Here is a 19662-nt window from a genome sequence, read left to right as displayed (position 1 = left end):
TATTATTATATGCTCATACGGTGATGGTGATGACTACCACAGAAATACTTCTTTTTTATTGAATTAGTAAGATTACTTCAGGTCTTTCTGTTCCACTGCTGCTAGTGTTTCATTCTGTAACAACGAAATATGCATGTTTACGGCTATTTGGCAATTCTGTTTAGTTTGCACTGAAAAAATCAAATGAGAAAACACTCTTTGATATGTGAAATTTATAACTTGCTTATTTTGCCTTTTAAGTAGTTGAAAGAATCAATCTAGGCTTTTGATAAATGTGTATTAAGTAAAATGGTACATATAAAAGTTGGAAAGCGAGTTTACAGCTTCATCAGCTCTTAAAGGAGGAAATAAAAAAAACCTCAAGAAACAAGAACCGAACAACAAACACCGCACACAACCCCCCAAGAAAACCAATCAAAACCCAACCAACCAACCAACAAACCCCAAACCAAAACCACAACCAACCAACCTTTTTTTTTCTTTAAGCAGAAGATAGAAAAATGTCTCTGCTTTGAGCCTACCAGAAGCTCTTTTGAGCAGGAAAGCAATATAAAATAATGCTATCCACTTATTGGCATATATAGCATGGATGTTCGTGTGGCGCCTTTTGCTGTCAATGTATTTGAAGAGAATTGAGATCGTGCCTCTGATCCATTGCTGTGAAAACAACAGGAACTAGAGAAATTGCAGTTCACAGGTAATGTCTGAGAATGCAACTCGCTGGAGAGTCAAAGCTATTTTCCAGCAACACTGGAATTTGAGAAAGGCTCAGCTACCTCAGCACCTACACTGATTTTTACTGATCCTGTTGGGATCAGAACCTTAACCCTCTCTAACCTCCCGCTTAAGTAGGACCACATTTAGTACCGTGCTTGTCCTCTGCCGTGAGATTTGGCCTTTTTGGAGCTGGGGAATTTTCCCTTCCTTTTGGATTTAGATTTGACTGGGGAACAGGAGGCACCTGTTGAGAAAACGAGATTGTGTCAGGATTGCTCAGCCTCTAATCGAAGATATTTTTCCTTCTGCAGCTAGCACTAGCTAGCACTTCTTGGTTCATTATAGCCCGCTCTCATAAGTCGTCATTTCTGTCTCAAGGCCGTCGTGCTTTCCAGTGTAAAGCAGATTGATGCTGGCACGGTTTTTCTATTTTAATTTCGTGAAGTTGTCACACTGAAACGGTGCCTCGTGTTGGAAGGGCTTTGAAGTGAGGAGATAAACAAAGAGCTAAAATAAAATTAAAAAGGAGCACGAACAACATTTCATCTTTGTCTTTTTCCAAAATAAGCTGAATGGTTGTAGCACCCTTGTGCCGCTGCAGTCAGGCTGCAAACGTTAGCTGATCAATCTAAATTGAGTTAGTGTATATGCAGTAAGCAGAAACAGGTGGAAATTAGGTTATCTGTGCCCAACTCTTTCTATTTGCTGTGAACAGTGAGATATAAACTAGTTTTTTAGGACGTGATTAGTTTTGTTTATTTTCAGAGAGGGGCAGAGGCAGAACATGTGCTATATCTACCAGAGTTATTAAACCAAGAAACTATATACTGAGTTGTGACATTTGCAGATAAAGGTGGAAAGCCCTGCTATAAATAAATCTGTAATGAATCCAAGAGGAAAAACAGCAGCAATCCATGGTACATTTCAGTTTTATCTCTATGAAAAGCAAAAAACTCAAGAATTTTCTGTCCTTTCACTAACAAAAAAAAGGAGACGTCGTTGCCTCTGCCAGTTGCAGAAATGCCAGCCAATTTATAATCTGAAGTGTGGTTTATGACTTCACTTTTTTTGGTTTGTGGACTCCCAAAATTTTTCAGATGAACACAGTAAGTTGGATCTTGACAGTTCCTTGAAATGAAGCTCTAATAGTAGCCAAGGAATTTAGAGGTCTGTTGACCACAGATTGAAGCCGTTGCCTGCAGCAATAATATACGAAATACCAGTGGCAAATAGGCTCTTACTGCTACAATTCTTGGGTGTGTAGTTACTATTAATCTTTGATTTAAAGGAGAATGACAAGTCTTTGTTCCTAGACCAGCTTTGAAAACATGTAATGTATAACAGCTTTTATACCCTATAGAAGCCTTTTATACACGTTTATGCACCTCCTTACAGGTGAGACACAAAAATTGCACAAAAGAGCATGGTTTCTCCAAGCGGCAGTTTGAACAGGTCCATGAGCAGTAGTCTTAATGTATGGATATTGTAAAATGTCTATACCTGCTCAGCCTGGATGCGAAAGAATCAAAGGATCCTCTTACTAGAGACAGCCACTGTTTTCCCTGACACAGATTCTCTGTCATGCATGTTTAGCAGAGAATTATTTTTAAAAATGTAAGTTAATTAGTTTACAAAACATTAACAACTTCTACCCTCTCTGCAAGCTAATTGAGAACCTGATAAAAACCATCTGCAGAGCCCTGAAGCCCAATGGACGGAGCTGCTGGTAGCCTTGGCTTTTTCCTTAGAGGAGGGCTTGGTTGGGAAGAGCATTTTGCCCTGAAGTTTTCTGTCATTTGGCACCATTGCTCATCAAATGTGCGTGTTCTGCTATCAAGAGGGTTACAAGGAAGAGTGAAATATACTCCGAAGAGTTCAGGTTCTTTCCATCAGACCGAACTTCAGGGTCTGCTACCGGTTCTGTGTTGTATCTCACTTCAAAGGTATCTGCCTTTTGGCTTTTGAGTTGAGCTGTTATTGTTGGGGCCTCTCTGGGTTACCTGAGGTTATCAGATGTCCAAATAGCCAGAACAACAGAAATAATATTTGCTTTCATATGGTAAACAGTTCCTGTTTGATTGTTACAAAGAAGTGAGGCAGCACAGGCTTGAGGAAAAAAAAACCTACAACCAAACAAAACGAAACAAAAACCTGCTCAAACATTATTTTAGTTTGCATTCAGCTCGCTGCATCCTTGCATTTGTGGCTTCGGACTTGGTGTTTGGTGCTTGTAGGTGTTGGGATTTGATAAAGCAATGGAAACTCCTGCACAGAGGAAACAAACACGGTTTCAGTCCAGATCAACTGTGGTTACCCCTGCACAGTTCTGCTTCGGTTCCCATTTAAGTTCCAGTGAAGGTTCGCTAACTAGTCGCTATTGACATTTATAAACATTTAAACAGAAGAGGGTCGTTTGCTGGGAGGGAATTTAGCAGATAGAAAGCCTCATCTCTATTCCCTTTAGAACCTGGCCTCCTTTTGTGCTTGCAACACTCTTCTGTGGGCAGTTCCCACTTGAGGGAAACAAACTGTTTGGACTGGTTTTTGAGTTGGAGTTCAGATCCCCAGACCTCTGTATTTATTGGTATTTGTGCTCTCCAGGCCTGACTGCGCATCACTGCTGTACTGGAGTCAATGTGTGTTGGGGGAGCCCTGAGTAGCTTAAGACGCACATCGATATAACCACACAGATCAGTGTGATCATGTTATTGCACCGTTTTGTTTCATGCATCCAGTGCCTCCTATTAAAATATTAAGCCACTTTCACCGGGCTTTTTTTTTTGCTGAAATGTAAAGCCTTGCATGATACGCCAGAAGGCTGTGCCACAATCCAATGAGACCTGGACAGGCTGGAGAGTTGGGCAGGGAAAAATTTAATGAAATATAACAAGGGAAAGTGCAGAGTCTGTCATCTGGGCAGGAACCACCCCAGGTTCCAGTGTAAGTTGGGGAATGACCTATTAGAGAGCAGCGTAGGGGAAAGGGACCTGGGGGTCCTGGTGGACAGCAGGGTGACCATGAGCCAGCACTGGGCCCTTGTGGCCAGGAAGGCCAATGGTACCTGGGGTGGATTAGAAGGGGGGTGGTCAGTAGGTCAGAGAGGTTCTCCTGCCCCTCTACTCTGCCCTGGGGAGACCACACCTGGAATATTGTGTCCAGTTGTGGCCCCTCAGTTCCAGCAGGACAGGGAACTGCTGGAGAGAGTCCAGCACAGGGCAACAAAGATGCTGAAGGGAGTGGAGCATCTCCCGTGTGAGGAAAGGCTGAGGGAGCTGGGGCTCTGGAGCTGGACAAGAGGAGACTGAGGGGTGACCTCTTTAATGTTTACAGATATATAAAGGGTGAGTGTCAGGAGGATGGAGCCAGGCTCTTCTCAGTGACAACCAATGGTAGGACAAGGGGTAATGGGTTCAAACTGGAACACAAGAGGTTCCACTTAAATATGAGAAGAAACTTCTTCAGGGTGAGGGTGGCAGAGCCTGGCCCAGGCTGCCCAGGGAGGTTGTGGAGTCTCCTTCTCTGCAGACATTCCAACCCGCCTGGACACCTTCCTGTGTAACCTCATCTGGGTGTTCCTGCTCCATGGGGGGATTGCACTGGATGAGCTTTCCAGGTCCCTTCCAATCCCTGACATTCTGGGATTCTGTGATTATGCACAGATACTTGGAAAAATGGCATTGCTTCCATGATCTTCTTTTCTCGTGGGAGATGCTTTATCTGGGGTGCATCACTCATACCTGCAGGATGTCCTGTGTTTCAGGGTCCTAGACTAGTAGACTTATTCTCAGAAGAAGGCAGTGAATGTTTCCTTTGGTTGCTTTTGAGTTTGGTAATGCTCATCTCTGAATGAGACGCCTTTCTTTAGGAAGCCTACCTTGTTCTTTCCTGCACAAAGTTACCCATTGAAGCTATTTCTACCTTTTTTTTTCTTAGAAGAATCACTAACAGCTTTACTTCTGAGTACCTTGAACCGCATTATAGTGTTCTGGAGCCATTAAATACACTTAGTCATGCTCAATATAGGAAAGATGCAAGCAAAGTCTAGCAGCTTGCAGTGTTTTGGGGTTTTATAAAGTCGGCAGAAAAAGCCTTGCTTTTCTATGTGGTAACATAAGAAACTCTACAAAATATCTTATGAATTTGCTTTTGTAAATAATAAATTCAACAAAGTTGGTGTAGGTAATCTTGTCATCTTAGAGGCAGACAAAAAAATGAACTACAAATAATGACCCACCTTGTTCCCCCCAACATGCTGCCGGTGTTCCATCATTCCTGCTTGTGGAGTATTTCTAATTATAAATCAGACCTGGATAATTCATGGCGGGTTTATTTATAAGTAATAATATTTGAAATATTTAACTGGTAAATAAAACTGCACTGTGCTTTGTATCTGAGCATATTATACTGAAGTCTTAAAGCCTAAATAATTCACGTACATAAAAACTTTAACTTGCTGCTAAGGTCGATCAGATTTCTTAAAATCAAGGAAGTTGTAAGTTAAGGAAATACTTGACGTGCCTGTCTTTACTCAGATATACTGAACCTTGTCACTCCTTTGTGCCTCTGTCACCTTCTTCGCTTTCTGTCACAAGCACAGTCTTAAGTGACCTCGGCCCTCCCAGGTAGTAGCTTTAAAATAGGGCAGAATTGTTAAAAATAAATCTGAAGAAGGGTGATTTGCAGTTTGGGAAGCATTGAGTGCAGGAGAGATGTATTCTATTCTAGAAGTCAGGGGAGAGGTTTGGATGGTCTTGTCACTTACACAAAGAATTTTTTTTTAATAGGCTACTCGTGTTTTATGTATAAAACAGATCTCTTAGCCACATCATTTCCAAGAGCATCGTCACTGTGTTGCCTCTGGGTCGGCTCATGAAACAGCTTTTCATTACAGTTTGCTTCACCTTCTTCTATTTTGCGTTATTATCCAAAACAAACTGACTCAGGTAATGGAGCAAACAGCTCAGTCCGAGGCAGTTATGGAATATGATGCTAATTAGATACTTTCATTTAGTGAACCATAATAAAATGGCACTCTGGGACATAGCGGTGCAGCTGAAACTAGAGGTTTGTAAAACAAAGCTTTCAGTTGTCCAGTCTTGCTGAACATGATTGAGTATCCTCTGAATACAAAGAGTGTAAATTTGGAGTTTCTTGGCCTAAAAAGAAGGCAGAAAACATTGCCTTGTATATCTACTCAAAATGTTTTTAGATATCTTTAGAACTGAATAGAATACTGAGATAAAAGTGCTGTATCTGCAAGCATGAGCAGCATCCTTGTGTCTCGCTGGGTTAATTATTATGAAGAGTAGTTTGTAACTTGGAGTGCTCCGGTGTGATTTGCTTTGCTTCAGACCTGGCTGTGAAAGGAGCGGTAGTTAGGTATGGAATTGACACATACTAAATGCAGTTTGCGACTTGATTTGCTTTGCTTTTTGGTGCTATGCTTTTGGCATCTGAGGTCTGAAGGACTGGAAATAGGGGAGCTGTTTTGTCCCAGCGTGTAGTTTTTCTATGTATCAGAAACCAGGTTGAGCATCTTCTGTGCTTAGGAGATGATGGAGCTCTGTAAAGCCAGGCAAGGAGATAGGTTAGCTATTTCCCTCCCCTTTGTAGCAAACACGTACTAAACATGCCTCTAGGATATTTTGTTTCTAGGAAATAATTTCTATAAGAGAGAATGCTTATTTAAAAATGGGAATAAACAAAAAAATGGGGAATTTCTACTGGGAGACCATTTATTACCGGCGCTTCTCTTGGCACACTTTTCTCCTGTTTTTCTCTGAAGCAAAGAAACAGGCATTGGATTGAAATAGGCATGTTTGTCCAGGGACACATGCAAGAAATAAGAGAATTGATAACTCATGCTGTTTTCTGTCTTTTGGAGAATTACTCGCTCGTTTGTGTCACCCTGTTGTGCTCACCTAAGCAACAGCAATGTGTTCTCTGACCTTTGTTCTTGGAATTAAAGACACTGCTATTAGTCAACAACCGTAGTGCAATTAAGTCCACCTGTAGCCTTAAAGAAGCAATTTCTGTCAATAAACATGACTTTATAGTGTGAAAATGAAGTTAGGCCATGTCATTTCCTTTGCTTACTTTCTTTAAATGGTAAAAGAAATCATGGTTGTGACGAGAGGTATAACAGCAAAAGATTGTCTCCCTCATAATCTGATCCGTAGGTAAAGCTGTGCTTGGTATAATATCCTGAGCTTAACTCATCTATATGGCTTTATTATTGCTGTTCTGTTTTATTCCCAATGAATATGCTGATACATCCTTAAGATATTTTGCTCACCCCACTTTCTACCATGTGATAAATCCTGTTTTCTTCCACTGCCATTTTTAGTGCCATCAAATTATTTACAAACCAGTGCTGTTATTTCAAGATGTAGTTAATAATTAACAGGAAACCAAATCATTTTATGAAAGGTTATTTTCTGATGACTTTTACAAATCCTAGGAGAGGTTGAAAATACCATTATGATTCATAAGGATTTGCTGGAAATAACAATATACTCTCAGGTGATCCGTCTCTAGTTTAAATTGCCTGCTAGGTTTAAGATAAGCCAGTGATAGTCATGTCTTGGCTCACAGGAGTCAACTCAGATTTATTAATAATATCCACTCATATATTCAGGGTATCACTGTGCCTGCAATTTCAGATCCTAAAATAAGATTTACAGAATTAAAATGCTACACAGTTGCCTTAATTTCCATTGAGAATTGGGATCAAGATCAAGGGCTTTATGTAGGGCAATGTGTTTTTTTCCATTTGGATGCAGGCAACACTCAATTCCTTGAAGACCTTCAGTCAACATTTTAACCCTTATTCACTTGTTTGATGCTCTCTAGGTTGAGATATTCTAATGGTCCCTTAGAAACATCTTTAAGACTGATGACCTGGTTTTCCTCTGACAAGTTCTTTGTTAGAGTTAGGTTTAAAGTATGCCAGAAGAGAACTTTAGGACCATCTCTGGTCTGGGATTTACCTGTCAGATAGAGGCCTGGCAAGAACAATTTGTGTTGTGGTTTTCTTTTTCCTTTTCTTAGGTCATCACAGTGGTTCCGTGGCCACAGGGTTGGGAAGGTTTTGTTGAGAAAGAGGTTGATGGTTTGGTTTGGTGAATGCCCAAGGAGAGAGTAGGACTGCTAAGAGAAGTAATTCCTTCTTGTACTAAGGTATGTTGTGAGGCTTCTGTAGTGTCTTTGTGACCAGATACGATTTTGGAAGAGCTTCCCCTGCAACTCATATATATATATATATATATATATACACACACATATACGTATGTACACACACATTTATATGAATATATATATATATATAAAATAAAAACATTTTAAAATGTTTTGAGAATTTAACATCTCTTAAAGTATGGAGAAAATAGTTAAAGATGAGGTGTCGACAGGATGATGCTCAGACTGTTGCCAGTAAGCCATTTAGACTGAAGCAAGCTGATAAGCCTTTAACTAACTCAAGGCCTGAATCTTCTGAAAAGTAAATAAATTTTGAGCCCACAAAGTTAGGGGGGGATACTTAACTCCCAGCAGGAATGCCTTTAATGCCTTTAATCTGAACAGACAATGTAATCTTTAGTATCTGGTGTTCAAGGGCTGCATTCCAAGCTGAGGGAGCTCCACACTAATCACAGACTGTGATTCCTTGGCACGTTGTGGAATTGTCTTGGGAAGAGGCTGGATGAGCAGGTCTCTGAGAGCATTCAGGTCCTTGTCACACCATAGATTGGGTCTCTCATGAGACCCTAAGCTGTGATTTATGTGAAGATTTCTGATTTCATGGAATATGGTAGGCATGTTCTCTACCTTAGTTTTTTAGCAAAGCATGTCCTCTGTAACCTTTTGCATTCTTGTTTAGTCTTCATCCTTTTAAACAGAGTGCAGCAGAAGCTGTGTTTCCGTACCTCTCGACTGCTCCGTATTTTCAAGAAATTTATTCTTGTCTCATCTCTTGATATCCACATGCGCTACTGGCTGGTCTGTGTACCAGCATCCCACTGAGAAGGGCTGTTTGGCTATTGCTTTGGTGCCTAAAGGGGATCACATATTGAAACACACATACTGAAACACGAGATGGGCCTTTGGTATTCATGTTCAGTGTCCAGCCTTTGACAAGGGCAAGCGGTGAAGGGTGTGCATCTTGGACACCTGGAGAAAAACCTTCTAAGCTTCTCTACGTGCTTTTTTATTTCATAGCGAGTGGGCTCTGTCGTGTTTAAGTAGAAAAGCAAGCTGGCTTTTGTCATATTCTTCTGCTTCCCATGGCTTGGTGACTTTTTCTTTGACTGTTGACGCTGTTGGCCACTATATTGTGCAAACGCACCTGTGCATACTGAGCAATAGGAAGTGATGTAGTTGTTCTACAAAGATTTAGTCAAAGCTAAAACATTCCTCTGACTTCAGCATCTGTCGTGTGCTTTTTACACATTCCTCAGGTCCCAGCATTACTTGCATAAGCGGAATCACATCTCGAGTTCTGCAGTGAGAATGTTCTAAATATTCATGATGTTATGTATATAACGTGCTAGGTGGCTGTGTATTATTAGAAATCCTGGGCTTTAAGCACACTGTCATCCATTGTTCAGTAAACACAATTACATTGCCCTATCTTTCATCTCTCCTCTAATGAATCCATGCTAATTGATTAATCAGTGCTGTTTCTTCACTATGATAATCCAATCCCATATGAGGAATAGTGGTAACATAACTAGTAATTACTAATGTATGTTGCACACTGAGGAAAACCTGGTGTAATGCAGTGTGAGTGGCAAAGGCAGCTCAGGAGGAGCAGAGGAGAGCTGGGCCAGCACTGCTGGGTCGAGGGCGCCTTTGGATGTGAGGGTGATCCCCCGGTACAGGGAATGGCTCAGGCTGTCACTTATTCATGGTGTGTCACAAAAACAAGTGTCTGAGAAGATGTGGGAAATGGAATCAGCTCTGCCTTTTCGCAAAGGCTCAGCTGGTGTTAGTTACTGAAGTGACTGTCATCTTGACCTAAATGTGGCTATGACAGTGACTTCTAAATTGAGATAAAAGAATTCTTCTGCCATGACAGCATCTTACTGATGTTGCTGTTTGATTTCCAAAGCAGTGAGTTGCGATTTCTGATCCAAGACAAAGCTTAAGCTCGGCTCTGACAGGCTGTACATGATGCTCACCAGGCCAATGGACAGCAACCATTTGGTTTTCCTTGCTGTTACCAAATCAACCATGGATTGATGGTGACAGACCCAGCTTGTTGGAGGCATCACGTTATGCACTCTGTTCATGCAGACAGAAGCAAAGTATCAGATACAATTGTTAGCGAAGTCCGTTTTTCACCCTTGAAAATGGGTGTGGTTTTAAAATTTTGGAAACCATTGTTCACTCCCACTGCCATTGGTTGCGGTGATTAAGATATAAATGATTTTCATTTGGATGAAAAAGACAGCTAAATTCCGTAAAGAATTTATTGCAAAGAATAAAAATGCAAGGCTAAAATATCATTTGTACGTTCAGCTTTTAGGTAATACACATTCTTTAGAAACCTTTCAGATAATATTGAGGGCGTATTGGTGTGTAGCAAAAGCAGAAAGTTTTGATTTGGTAGTGAAATTATATTTGTAAAGCTTTTATTTTGTTCTGTATTATGTGTTAGTGGGTGTGGGTTTTTTTAAGTGTTCAGAGTTAGTAGTTTTGGGTGGGGTGAATAAAATCCAGATTCTTTTTCTGGGGGAAATGGTGATGTGGTGTCATACATAAGACTGTTTAGATAAGATTCAGATGTTCACCGAGTAATAGTTTCATGAAGAAATCACCCTGATGTAATATGTAGTGGTTTCAGAGCTATTTTTCTTCTTTGCTAAAGGAGTACAACCAGTACCTCTTTGCACAAATAACAAGAGAGGCAAAATACAGGTGTGTACTTTGCAGATCTCTTGTAAAAGGTTCTGTTAATTAAAGATCTTGGGAGGCATAAAAAAGTGAGTCAGGCTCAGGAAGATAAAGCTGATGTTCTCTTGATGTGAGAAAAATCGGTGGGTTTACTTGTAGAAATATGAATTTCTTTCCCTGTTTTTGCAGCGTTAATTGCCCAATGGTGGTTTCCAACCAAGAGAAGGGATTAGTGTGCATTTGTAGAGCTAATGATAGTGAACTTTTAAAATGCTGCTTGTTGCCATGGGAATGCTTACAAATAACTTCCATAGTAACTCAAATGTCCAAAGGTTGTGCGCTTGCTTTGAACACAGATTTTTGTCTCCGAGTGGATGGTACAAAAGAAATCACAGTTTTTAGCTTGGAAACACCTGCTTCTGTACTTACTTGCGTTGCTGATAGCTCAAATTAATAATCCTGCTCAGATGCAAATCCATTGGTAGTTGAGAGGGGAAGATGTTGCTGTTGTGGTTCCTGAAACTGCCATGGAGTTGTTAAAAGCCGTACTACATTATGGCTTTTCTTTGTGCTGTGCCAATTAAACATGAATCCACTTGTATAGTATTAAAAATATCTGAAGATGTACAGCGATTTTAATGTTGAAGAATATTGTTGCCAGTCCAGGAGAATGTGTTTCAATTGGTAGCATTGAAAGAAGCTGGATGATTCTTTCTTATTTATTGCTTGCCTGAAAATCAGCTTTAGCAAGTGATTAATTGCATCTGTAGATACTGCACAATTGCATCAATTATCCATTTCAAATGAATTTCATTCGGAATAGTTGAGAGGATGATGTGGTTTAATCAGTAAGTGTAATGGAACTATTGTAAGCTGTTGAAAAATACCATGTTTTGTGGAGGCAGAGTGGTTTAAAACAAGCAGACCTCTGGAAAAGCAAGAAATGTAACAAACAGTATTATATTTTCCTTCAGTTTAGCGCTGTTTTGTTAGCTTGCTTTGCATTGGTTTCCATCCTTGATGTATTGATGGTGATCATAGTTTGGAGATGTTAGATGGTAAGGAATTTTTGAATGGAGGTAATGTAGTTGTATTTATGAAGAGACTTGTTTAAGCATGACAACTTGCACGTCTGATCAATATCTTCTCCTTTGGACAAGATCAGTAGTGTTTAAGATCACACTGAACAACTGAATTTTCTGTCATTGGTTTGAAAACTGTATGTTTGGTGCATCATTGCACTTATTTAGAAAGGAAAAAGGGAAGTAAATTAATCTGGAATTGTTTTGAGGTGTTGTTACGCATGCTTTTGCAATGCTAAACCATTCTTAACTATATTTCTAGACTTGGGTTTGGGTTTTACATGAAGCCATGTGGGCAGAAAGACGCTAGTTCGGTAGTAAAAGGCTAGCTAAGCAGATGACACGCAGATATTGACACCACGTTTGTTGTGATATCTGATATTGGAATGACTGAGAGTTTTGTGTAACTCATTGAAAGGTGGTATTTTACAATGCGTAATGTTTGAGCTATTCAGAGCCTTTGATTTTAATGCTTTTCCTCAGTTAGAAATTTTAAGAACATGTTTCTGCTGGTAACTCGTTACATATTTCACTTGTCAGAGTGTTCCTGGCCTTGAGGTACCTTTATTACTTACAAGGTGCAGAATTAGGCTAAAATAACTGTTTTCTTAAGGTAGGGTTTTAGGGCCACAGCTTTGATTAAGCCCATTATGGATTTAAGGCCAAATGGGGGAACCTGCATACTGATTTTGAGTCTAAAACACTTTAAAAACTGATTAGGTTATCATATTTTAACCTGTGCATGGTTATATTATTACTGAAAAGGACCTTTCCTGCGTTCCTTGAGCTTCATGGTCTTGGGGATCTTCTGCATGCAACGTCAGCTGTTGCATTTGTTGCTGTAACTAAAGGTAAACACCTTTACTTTGTAATGCAGACTAATTGGTTTGGGAATATTTATGAAAGTGCTGATTTTTAAAGCTAAAAATAGCGCAGTGGCTTTTTAAACTCATTTTGGCTGTCAGAAATGCTCATGTGATCCTGGAAGTGTTGCTAAAAATGTTCGATTTTTAAATACGGTAATTAAAATTGTTGTGAGAGCACTCGATGAGATGTTTCCTGCATTTGTAGACTGAGCATCCCTTGCACCCCCAGGTTTCCTTACATCTGACTGTTTGTTAGCTTGGTGGGACCTGAACTTCCACTGAACCCTGTTGGAAGAGGGTTTATTGTTGGCCAGGCAGGGAGAGCGAGCGGTGCAGCCCGTGCTCCTGCTCCCTGACCTCCCGCTCCAGGGCTGGGATGCCTTTCCTGTCTTTTGAAAAGCTGATGCCCTCAGGGGATACAGCACCGTAAGCTGGAACTTCAGACATACCTTTTCACTTTTAACTTTGTCCTTAAAAGAAAGTTTCAGATAAAGATACTTTCCCTTGGGTAAACCAAGCTGTTTCAGTCCTAATTTGAGTAGATACCATGTGTATTTCTTACTATTGGCTTTTATTTATTTCCTTCAAGTGTAGTGTTAGTGTTTGATGACTGTTTAATACTCCGAATATACCCTGCATTCAGGATTTTCTCCAGTTGTTTGTGTAGACTTCTTATTCTCTAAATTTATCTAGTTCTGAGATTTCTCATGTTGGTTGTTGTTTAATAAGATTGTTTTTTCCAAGTAGAAGATGATGCTTTTTGCTGCATAGCTTTTCTAAGAGTGATATATATATTCAGAGTTTCGTACTACCTGTAAATTTACTACTTCCCTTAAGAACAGGTCTCTGAGCCTACCAAGGAGAACTAAGGTGATTTCGGGCCCTTTTATGGTCAGTGGTGGCCCGTGAATACATTTAAAGCTGTCTTACTGGGCTAGGTGGCATCGTCTACTCTTGGATGTGCTCAGTTTTGCTGCAGAAAAAAGGTTTGTGTTTTAGCTCAAATGCAATGCAAAACTAACCAGAGTTTAGTTAGAAAACAGATCTGGTGCAGTTTTTTTAAGATCTGCAAATCCAGGTTTTCTGGGTCGCAGGAAACAGAGCAAGGGGGCTGGTGGGTTTGCTGTGGTCGCTGCTCAGGGCTGTGCCATTGGATATGAAAACAGCTGTTTGGATGGGTTTCAGTCTGTTTGGTATCCCCCTCTCTCTTTTTCTATCCAGAAACCAGTACTTTCACATCTCTGTCCAAAACTGTCAACGTGCTTTTTTTTTTTTCTCCCAGACTTTGTGTTTTTATGAAATCAACATTTTCAAAAATTAAAGAAAAAAAGAGATAATTTCTCATATTCCCCGTTCTCTATAAGAACCAGGGCTGATTCCAGTGTATTAGTTGTTGGGGCTGATATATATCCATACTGACTGTTGAATTGAGAAGACTGTGCATGTTTACAGTGTAGAAAACGTTACTGGTAGGTACTCTGTCTTTTTACTGTTACGCGTACATGTTCACCTCATTTGAGAGCTGTCACATAGTGAATATCAGACTCTTTCACTCATTTGGGTTCCGGTTGTTTGCAGAGGGCTCTTATTTAATAGGGTCCCCCTTTTCGGCTTCAGTCCTAATTTGAAGAACATGCTTGTTGCAGCACTAAGAAAAACTGACTAATCCAAATTATCCCTATGTGAATAAGTTAGAAAACTTCCACTGTTCTTAAATGCGTATGATTTCTTGGCTTTTGTTTCTACCACACCTTTTTGCAGTTTAGTCCTATTTCCTAAATGAAAACTGCAGTTCTCTCACTGTGAATCTGTTACACAGGCAGATTTGGAGAGTCAGTGTCATTAATTCTGCTACTATTGAAAAAACAACAATCAGTCTTTAAAATACTAACAAGAGATTGGGAATTTTAGTGTGTGTCGGATCATTGTCTTCGGATCATTGTCTTGTGCGTTGTTGCTTTGCTGTCATTCTGCTAGTTGGGCAGCAGATGATCTGTTTAAATTTACTGATCTTCTAATTAAATCCTGAGGTGTGAAATGCATTTGTAGTGATTGTTACATGACAGGAGCTCTAATATCATTCTCAGAGAGCTCAGTTATCATTTTGACGTTATGATTCATGTTTCCCCGATCATTTAAGACTTTAAATATATCTGGCTTTGTGTTTACTGACTTGAGCATGTGATAATCTGTGATATGTGGGAGCAATATATGGCTTCAAATCAAACCAGGGGGTGCTGTGCAGGATGGGGCTGTGACGCCGAAATTCCTGCTGTGGAATAAAAAGGTAAGCTAGCTGTGATTGCAGTTATGGACTCCAGACTCAAGCTTCATCTTTTTAATTCTTCACAGAAGTTTCATCTTGTGGAATGATGAAAATGTGGGGCTGTCAGGCACCTCACAAGGCTGAACCATTATTTTCTGGCATGGGAATGAACATACCTTGAAACATTTGTGCTGCGTTTTAAAATCTGTTCTTGAAGCTGAGACTCATAATATCTGTAATAACCCCATTAACCAGCTTCCAGACACTTTTTGCTGGTCTGGTCTTTAGTGGAAAACAAAGCTGTTGGTTGCCATCTTTTTATAAGAACCTCTTACTGATTTTGGAATGTAGCTGTGCCTTTACCAACCTTGTGCTGTGTTACTGAACAAACCTAATTCCCAGTGTGATGTGAGACTTGTTGATCAAGTCTTCAACTTCTTCAAGTCTTCTACTCCACCCTGGTGAGACCCCATCTAGGATATTGTGTCCAGTTCTGGGCCCCTCAGTTCCAGCAGGACAGGGAACTGCTGGAGAGAGTCCAGCGCAGGGCAACAAAGATGCTGAAGGGAGTGGAGCATCTCCCGTGTGAGGAAAGGCTGAGGGAGCTGGGGCTCTGGAGCTGGAGAAGAGGAGACTGAGGGGTGACCTCATTAATGTTTGTAAATACATAAAGGGTGAGTGCCACGAGGACAGAGCCAGGCACTTCTCGGTGGCAATGATAGGACAAGGGGTAATGGGATCAAGCTGGAACACAAGAGGTTCCACTTAAATTTGAGAAAAAACTTCTCAGTGAGGGTGGCAGAGCCTGGCCCAGGCTGCCCAGGGGGGTTGTGGAGTCTCCTTCTGTGCAGACGTTCCAACCCGCCTGGACACCTTCCTGTGTAACCTCATCTGGGTGTTCCTGCTCCATGGGGGGATTGGACTGGATGAGCTTTTGAGGTCCCTTCCAATCCCAAACATACTGTGATTCTGTGATCAAAAAATGGTTCTTTGTAGTTTAACACCTGTGAATCAGTCAACAGAAACATGAGATTTGTTTTGATAATGTTAGTATTTGTCATTACTGTGAAATCTGTTTCGCAAGAAAGTGGAGATAGCGGACAAGTATGCACATAACCTCACTACAGCAAGGATAACAGTAACCAAAAGCCCAGAAATAAAGAAATAACATAGTTCATGCAGACTTGTGTACACTGCAAAGGAGGCTTTAAATAGCCAGCGGTTATGAGGTGTGAGTAGCAAGTTGTGTCGTGCACTGAGCAGAAAGAAAAGAGGGTCTAGTTAATTCACAACCCAACATCTGCTCACGGCTTGGCTATTTTCAGCCTTCCAAGAAGAGCCTTTGTGGCACCAGTGTTTTCAGTGGTGAGCTTTGTTGGGTGCGTTATTGTTATTGACAGGTTTATCTGGTCCTGGCATCTGTTGCTGTCAAGGTGCTGCCTTCTTTCCCGATGAAGTCAGCACATGGAGGCTGTGTGTCGGTTTTCTGCTGCTAACGCGCTGCTCAAGATCGAGTTCCTCATTTATGAGGTTACTATGGAATACGCTTCATCTAACAAGAACTGCTCCTTGACATGTGATTCCACTGTGGAAAGTGATGGGAAGAGATGGCACACACTCAATACACATTTTTTAAAGTAGTTCTTCCATTGGTGACAGAAGTTTGCTCTCGGTGAGGTATCGTGGTCTTGCAGTGGAATCCAAGTCTGTTGGCTTGTGCTCTAATTAGCACACAAAGAAAATCTCTACCTAAAGTAGTGTCTCAACCAAAAGGGGATCCAGCTTGATATATATATATGACAAAGGCTTGCTTGAAAGGCTGGCCATGCTTATTTTTTAAAATGCAAAGCAACTCACACTCATACCAGCTCTCTTGATACTTATAAACTGAAAATAAGTTCTACAAATCTTTGAGGGACCGAAAACACCAAACTTTTAAAGCCATCTTTCTGAGTACAGCCATCTTTTGAGAGCAGTTGAAACTTTTAATATACAGTGTAGAGCTTTTAGTGAAAATTAAATTACCTATCTAGTTGGCTTTGTTTGCTGCCGTTTGCCTTGAGACAACTTCATATGGCAAGTGTACACACTGGAAAACTGTACCAGTGCAACAAGAAAAGAATAATTATTGACTTCAGGCTTTATCTAGTTAAGATCAAGCTCTGAATTGAATTCTCTTAGTGTGTTGACAGCTGAAGATTTATGTCTTCCAGCTCTATTCCTGTTGCAGAGTTGGCAGAAGTGACCTCTCCAAATAAAGTCTTTGTTACAGATTTTGCTCTGTTTACATTATTGCCATAAGGGTCGCAATGAAGTACAGTACATTAAAGCTAATATATCACCTGCTGACAGTGGTCTTATCTCATTGGTACCTCTTTCCCTCTCCCAGTATGGAAAAAATGCAAACATTATGAGTCTGAGGATCACAAAAAGAAAGTTAAATAATAGTTTTCGAGAGCTTTAACGTTAATGTCAGGTCCCTGTGTGCACTGCCCTATTGTGTCTGGCCAAATGCTTACACAATTTCATTTTTTGTGAAGCTACTGTGAAAATATGGCTTTACCAGATAAATGCTACTAAGGGATAGAAAGAGCAGGAAGAAAGAGCAGTTGGGTTTCTCCTGGGTCTGTGGATTCCATTGTGAGAAAGGAGGCGGCTCGGGGTGGGAAAGCGTGACATTCAGCTTGGATGGGTTGACAAGGAAGCAGCACCACCAGTTTCTCCAGTGGAGTAACAGTGGGACTGGTGTGAGGACTGGGACTTTAGATACCAAATGCTGCATAAAGTGGGGCTTTCAGTCCTCCCCATCACTGACATGGTGTTATTTACGATGTGTTTTCTCTTCCAAATATTCACTCAAAAATACAAATACAGCTATTGTTCTGTACGCATAAATACGTATGTCGTTTCAAAATGTGCTTTGAAATCTCTCAACAGGCTGCGTCCCAGGTGTCCATTCAGGCTGGGGAGATGAACCTCACTGGCCCCCCAGAACTGCTGTTGGCTCCGAGGGCCCGGCTCCCCGTCAGGTAGGAACATCTGTTCAGTGTTGCCTCGAGTGTGGTTTATCCACGGGCAAGACGAGGCCGATTCTCCTTCCTGCTGCACCTGGGAATCTCTACTGTGCTCATCACTATTAGCATCTCTGCCTCCTTGTCCATTCCCATCCTAAAAACACGCTTGGTTCACGTACTATAGCACATATTTGCACATGACAGTTCTACTCTCGCTCATGAATTTTATTGTGGTGTTTGTAGTATAAGGCTAAGGGGAAACGTGGTACTGTTGTGTACTCGCTGCTTTTGCTTTCTGCTCAGTTCTTCAAGTATTTAATGTCTTGCAATAGAGGATGTTCTTAGGTATTATATGATATCTCAATAAATAACTGATTAGCTGAACCATATAATGCTAAAGTTATCGTTTTCAGTTAAAACGTCACCTCTGTCTTTGAGTGGTAACGTTATTACTTCACTACCTCCTGCAGTAGATTTTACGTCTATGTTTATACACTGAAAATTATAGCCAGTATTTCCCCCTGCATTGCCTCACTAGTGTACTCAAATGGAATGCATCCTTTTCTTCTCTTAGTTTATAACAAACCAGAGACAGACAGTGCTGTTACAACTGAAGGTGCTAGTGGTCACATTGCTAACTTGGAAATTAACTTTTATTTTGGCCAGTCTAAAATTTGAGTGAAACCCGGGTAATAAGTAATCTGCATTGGAAGCCAATACAGTACAATTTGAGAGCTGCATAGCTGAAACAAGAGGAAACTAGGTGTTCTCAAGAGGTTTCATAAAGCTTCAGGGTTTATTGTTCCTGAAATCACAGGGAAATTTCTAAATGGCTGAAATGAAACAAAAAGAATAATTTTTGCAGGTTGCATTTGTTACAGTAAAATGAAGAAGTCAGGCAATACAGTGTTACAAAGTAGGTCAGTCAGATCCTCAATAGTAATAGAGGGCAATGGAATTCAGTCCTTGGTCCAGTATGTTGTGGTTGTTGTAGAACTGTAGCAGTATCACAGCACATTGTATAATGAAATCAAGAAGTCTTATATGGCGGACTTCTGTGTGCCAGCTAAATTGTCAGAAATTCATTTGTTTCCATTTTGATGATAGCAAATAGTAATTTGGTATAATTTTGCTGTTGGTAGTTGTTTGTCAAAACAGTACAAATAAAAACCAATAAATGAGCAGTATTTCAGTTCCTTAATCTTGAGCATTGATCCTCACAGACACCTGAGAAAAACCAAGTGTTAATATTCCTTTTTTACCTATGAACTTATATCCTCAGAGCATGTGGGGAAGGTTACAAGAGCAGGGACTCAAACCTCAGTGGTCTTCTGGGCCATGCCAGCATTTTGGAAAAGGTTCACCTTTTAGAGCATCTCAACAATAAGTATTTTCCATGCAAGAAAGTTAATTGCTTAGTTTTTCTTGTTCTTCGAGGTGAATTATTATGCATCACCAAAGATACGCGCTCATTTGTCTCTTGATCCGTTAATTTGTAATGGGGATTAATCAAGCTTTGTGCATGCTATGCTCATATATATTGTCCTTATGCTTTTACTAGGGTGGCTTAGATATCGAACCTAGGAATCTTCTGAGAGCATATTATTGTTTATCGAGTTGAATACATCATTTCTTACATATGGGATTCTTCAGAAGGTTGTGATTTGCATTTAATCTTCAAAACCTGATTTCAATGACTATTGGCAATGTTGACAACGAGGAAGCCCTCTGTGATACTTTACACAGATATTCAGTTTTCTGAAGTAGCTGGGTCTTCTCTGTCATGTCAGAGAACACTAACAAGTCAACAGTCACTAACAAGTCTG

At 40.5% G+C, this 19662-nt stretch overlaps 1 protein-coding gene across 6 annotated transcripts in view; it reads left to right on the top strand.

Annotated features, from left to right (window-relative positions):
- The window catches only part of PARD3B (par-3 family cell polarity regulator beta), a 358197-nt gene that overhangs the window by 125359 nt on the left and 213176 nt on the right, over positions 1-19662 (top strand). For 4 of the 6 annotated variants that reach the window (XM_065069463.1, XM_065069461.1, XM_065069460.1 and 1 more), the window contains exon 5: positions 17760-17851. The exons of 1 other annotated variant lie outside the window; for it this stretch is intronic. In XM_065069463.1, coding sequence (XP_064925535.1) covers positions 17760-17851 — 92 coding nt within the window. Of the gene's footprint in view, positions 1-7827; positions 7897-17759; positions 17852-19662 lie in introns of those variants that run through there. One more of the 6 variants, XM_065069464.1, reaches the window with a different exon arrangement.

The sequence above is a fragment of the Columba livia genome, chromosome 7 (genome assembly GCF_036013475.1).
Source record: "Columba livia isolate bColLiv1 breed racing homer chromosome 7, bColLiv1.pat.W.v2, whole genome shotgun sequence".
Lineage (NCBI taxonomy): Eukaryota > Metazoa > Chordata > Aves > Columbiformes > Columbidae > Columba > Columba livia.
The sequence above is the reverse complement of the archived record's forward strand: the minus strand, read 5'-3'. Positions and strand labels throughout refer to the sequence as shown.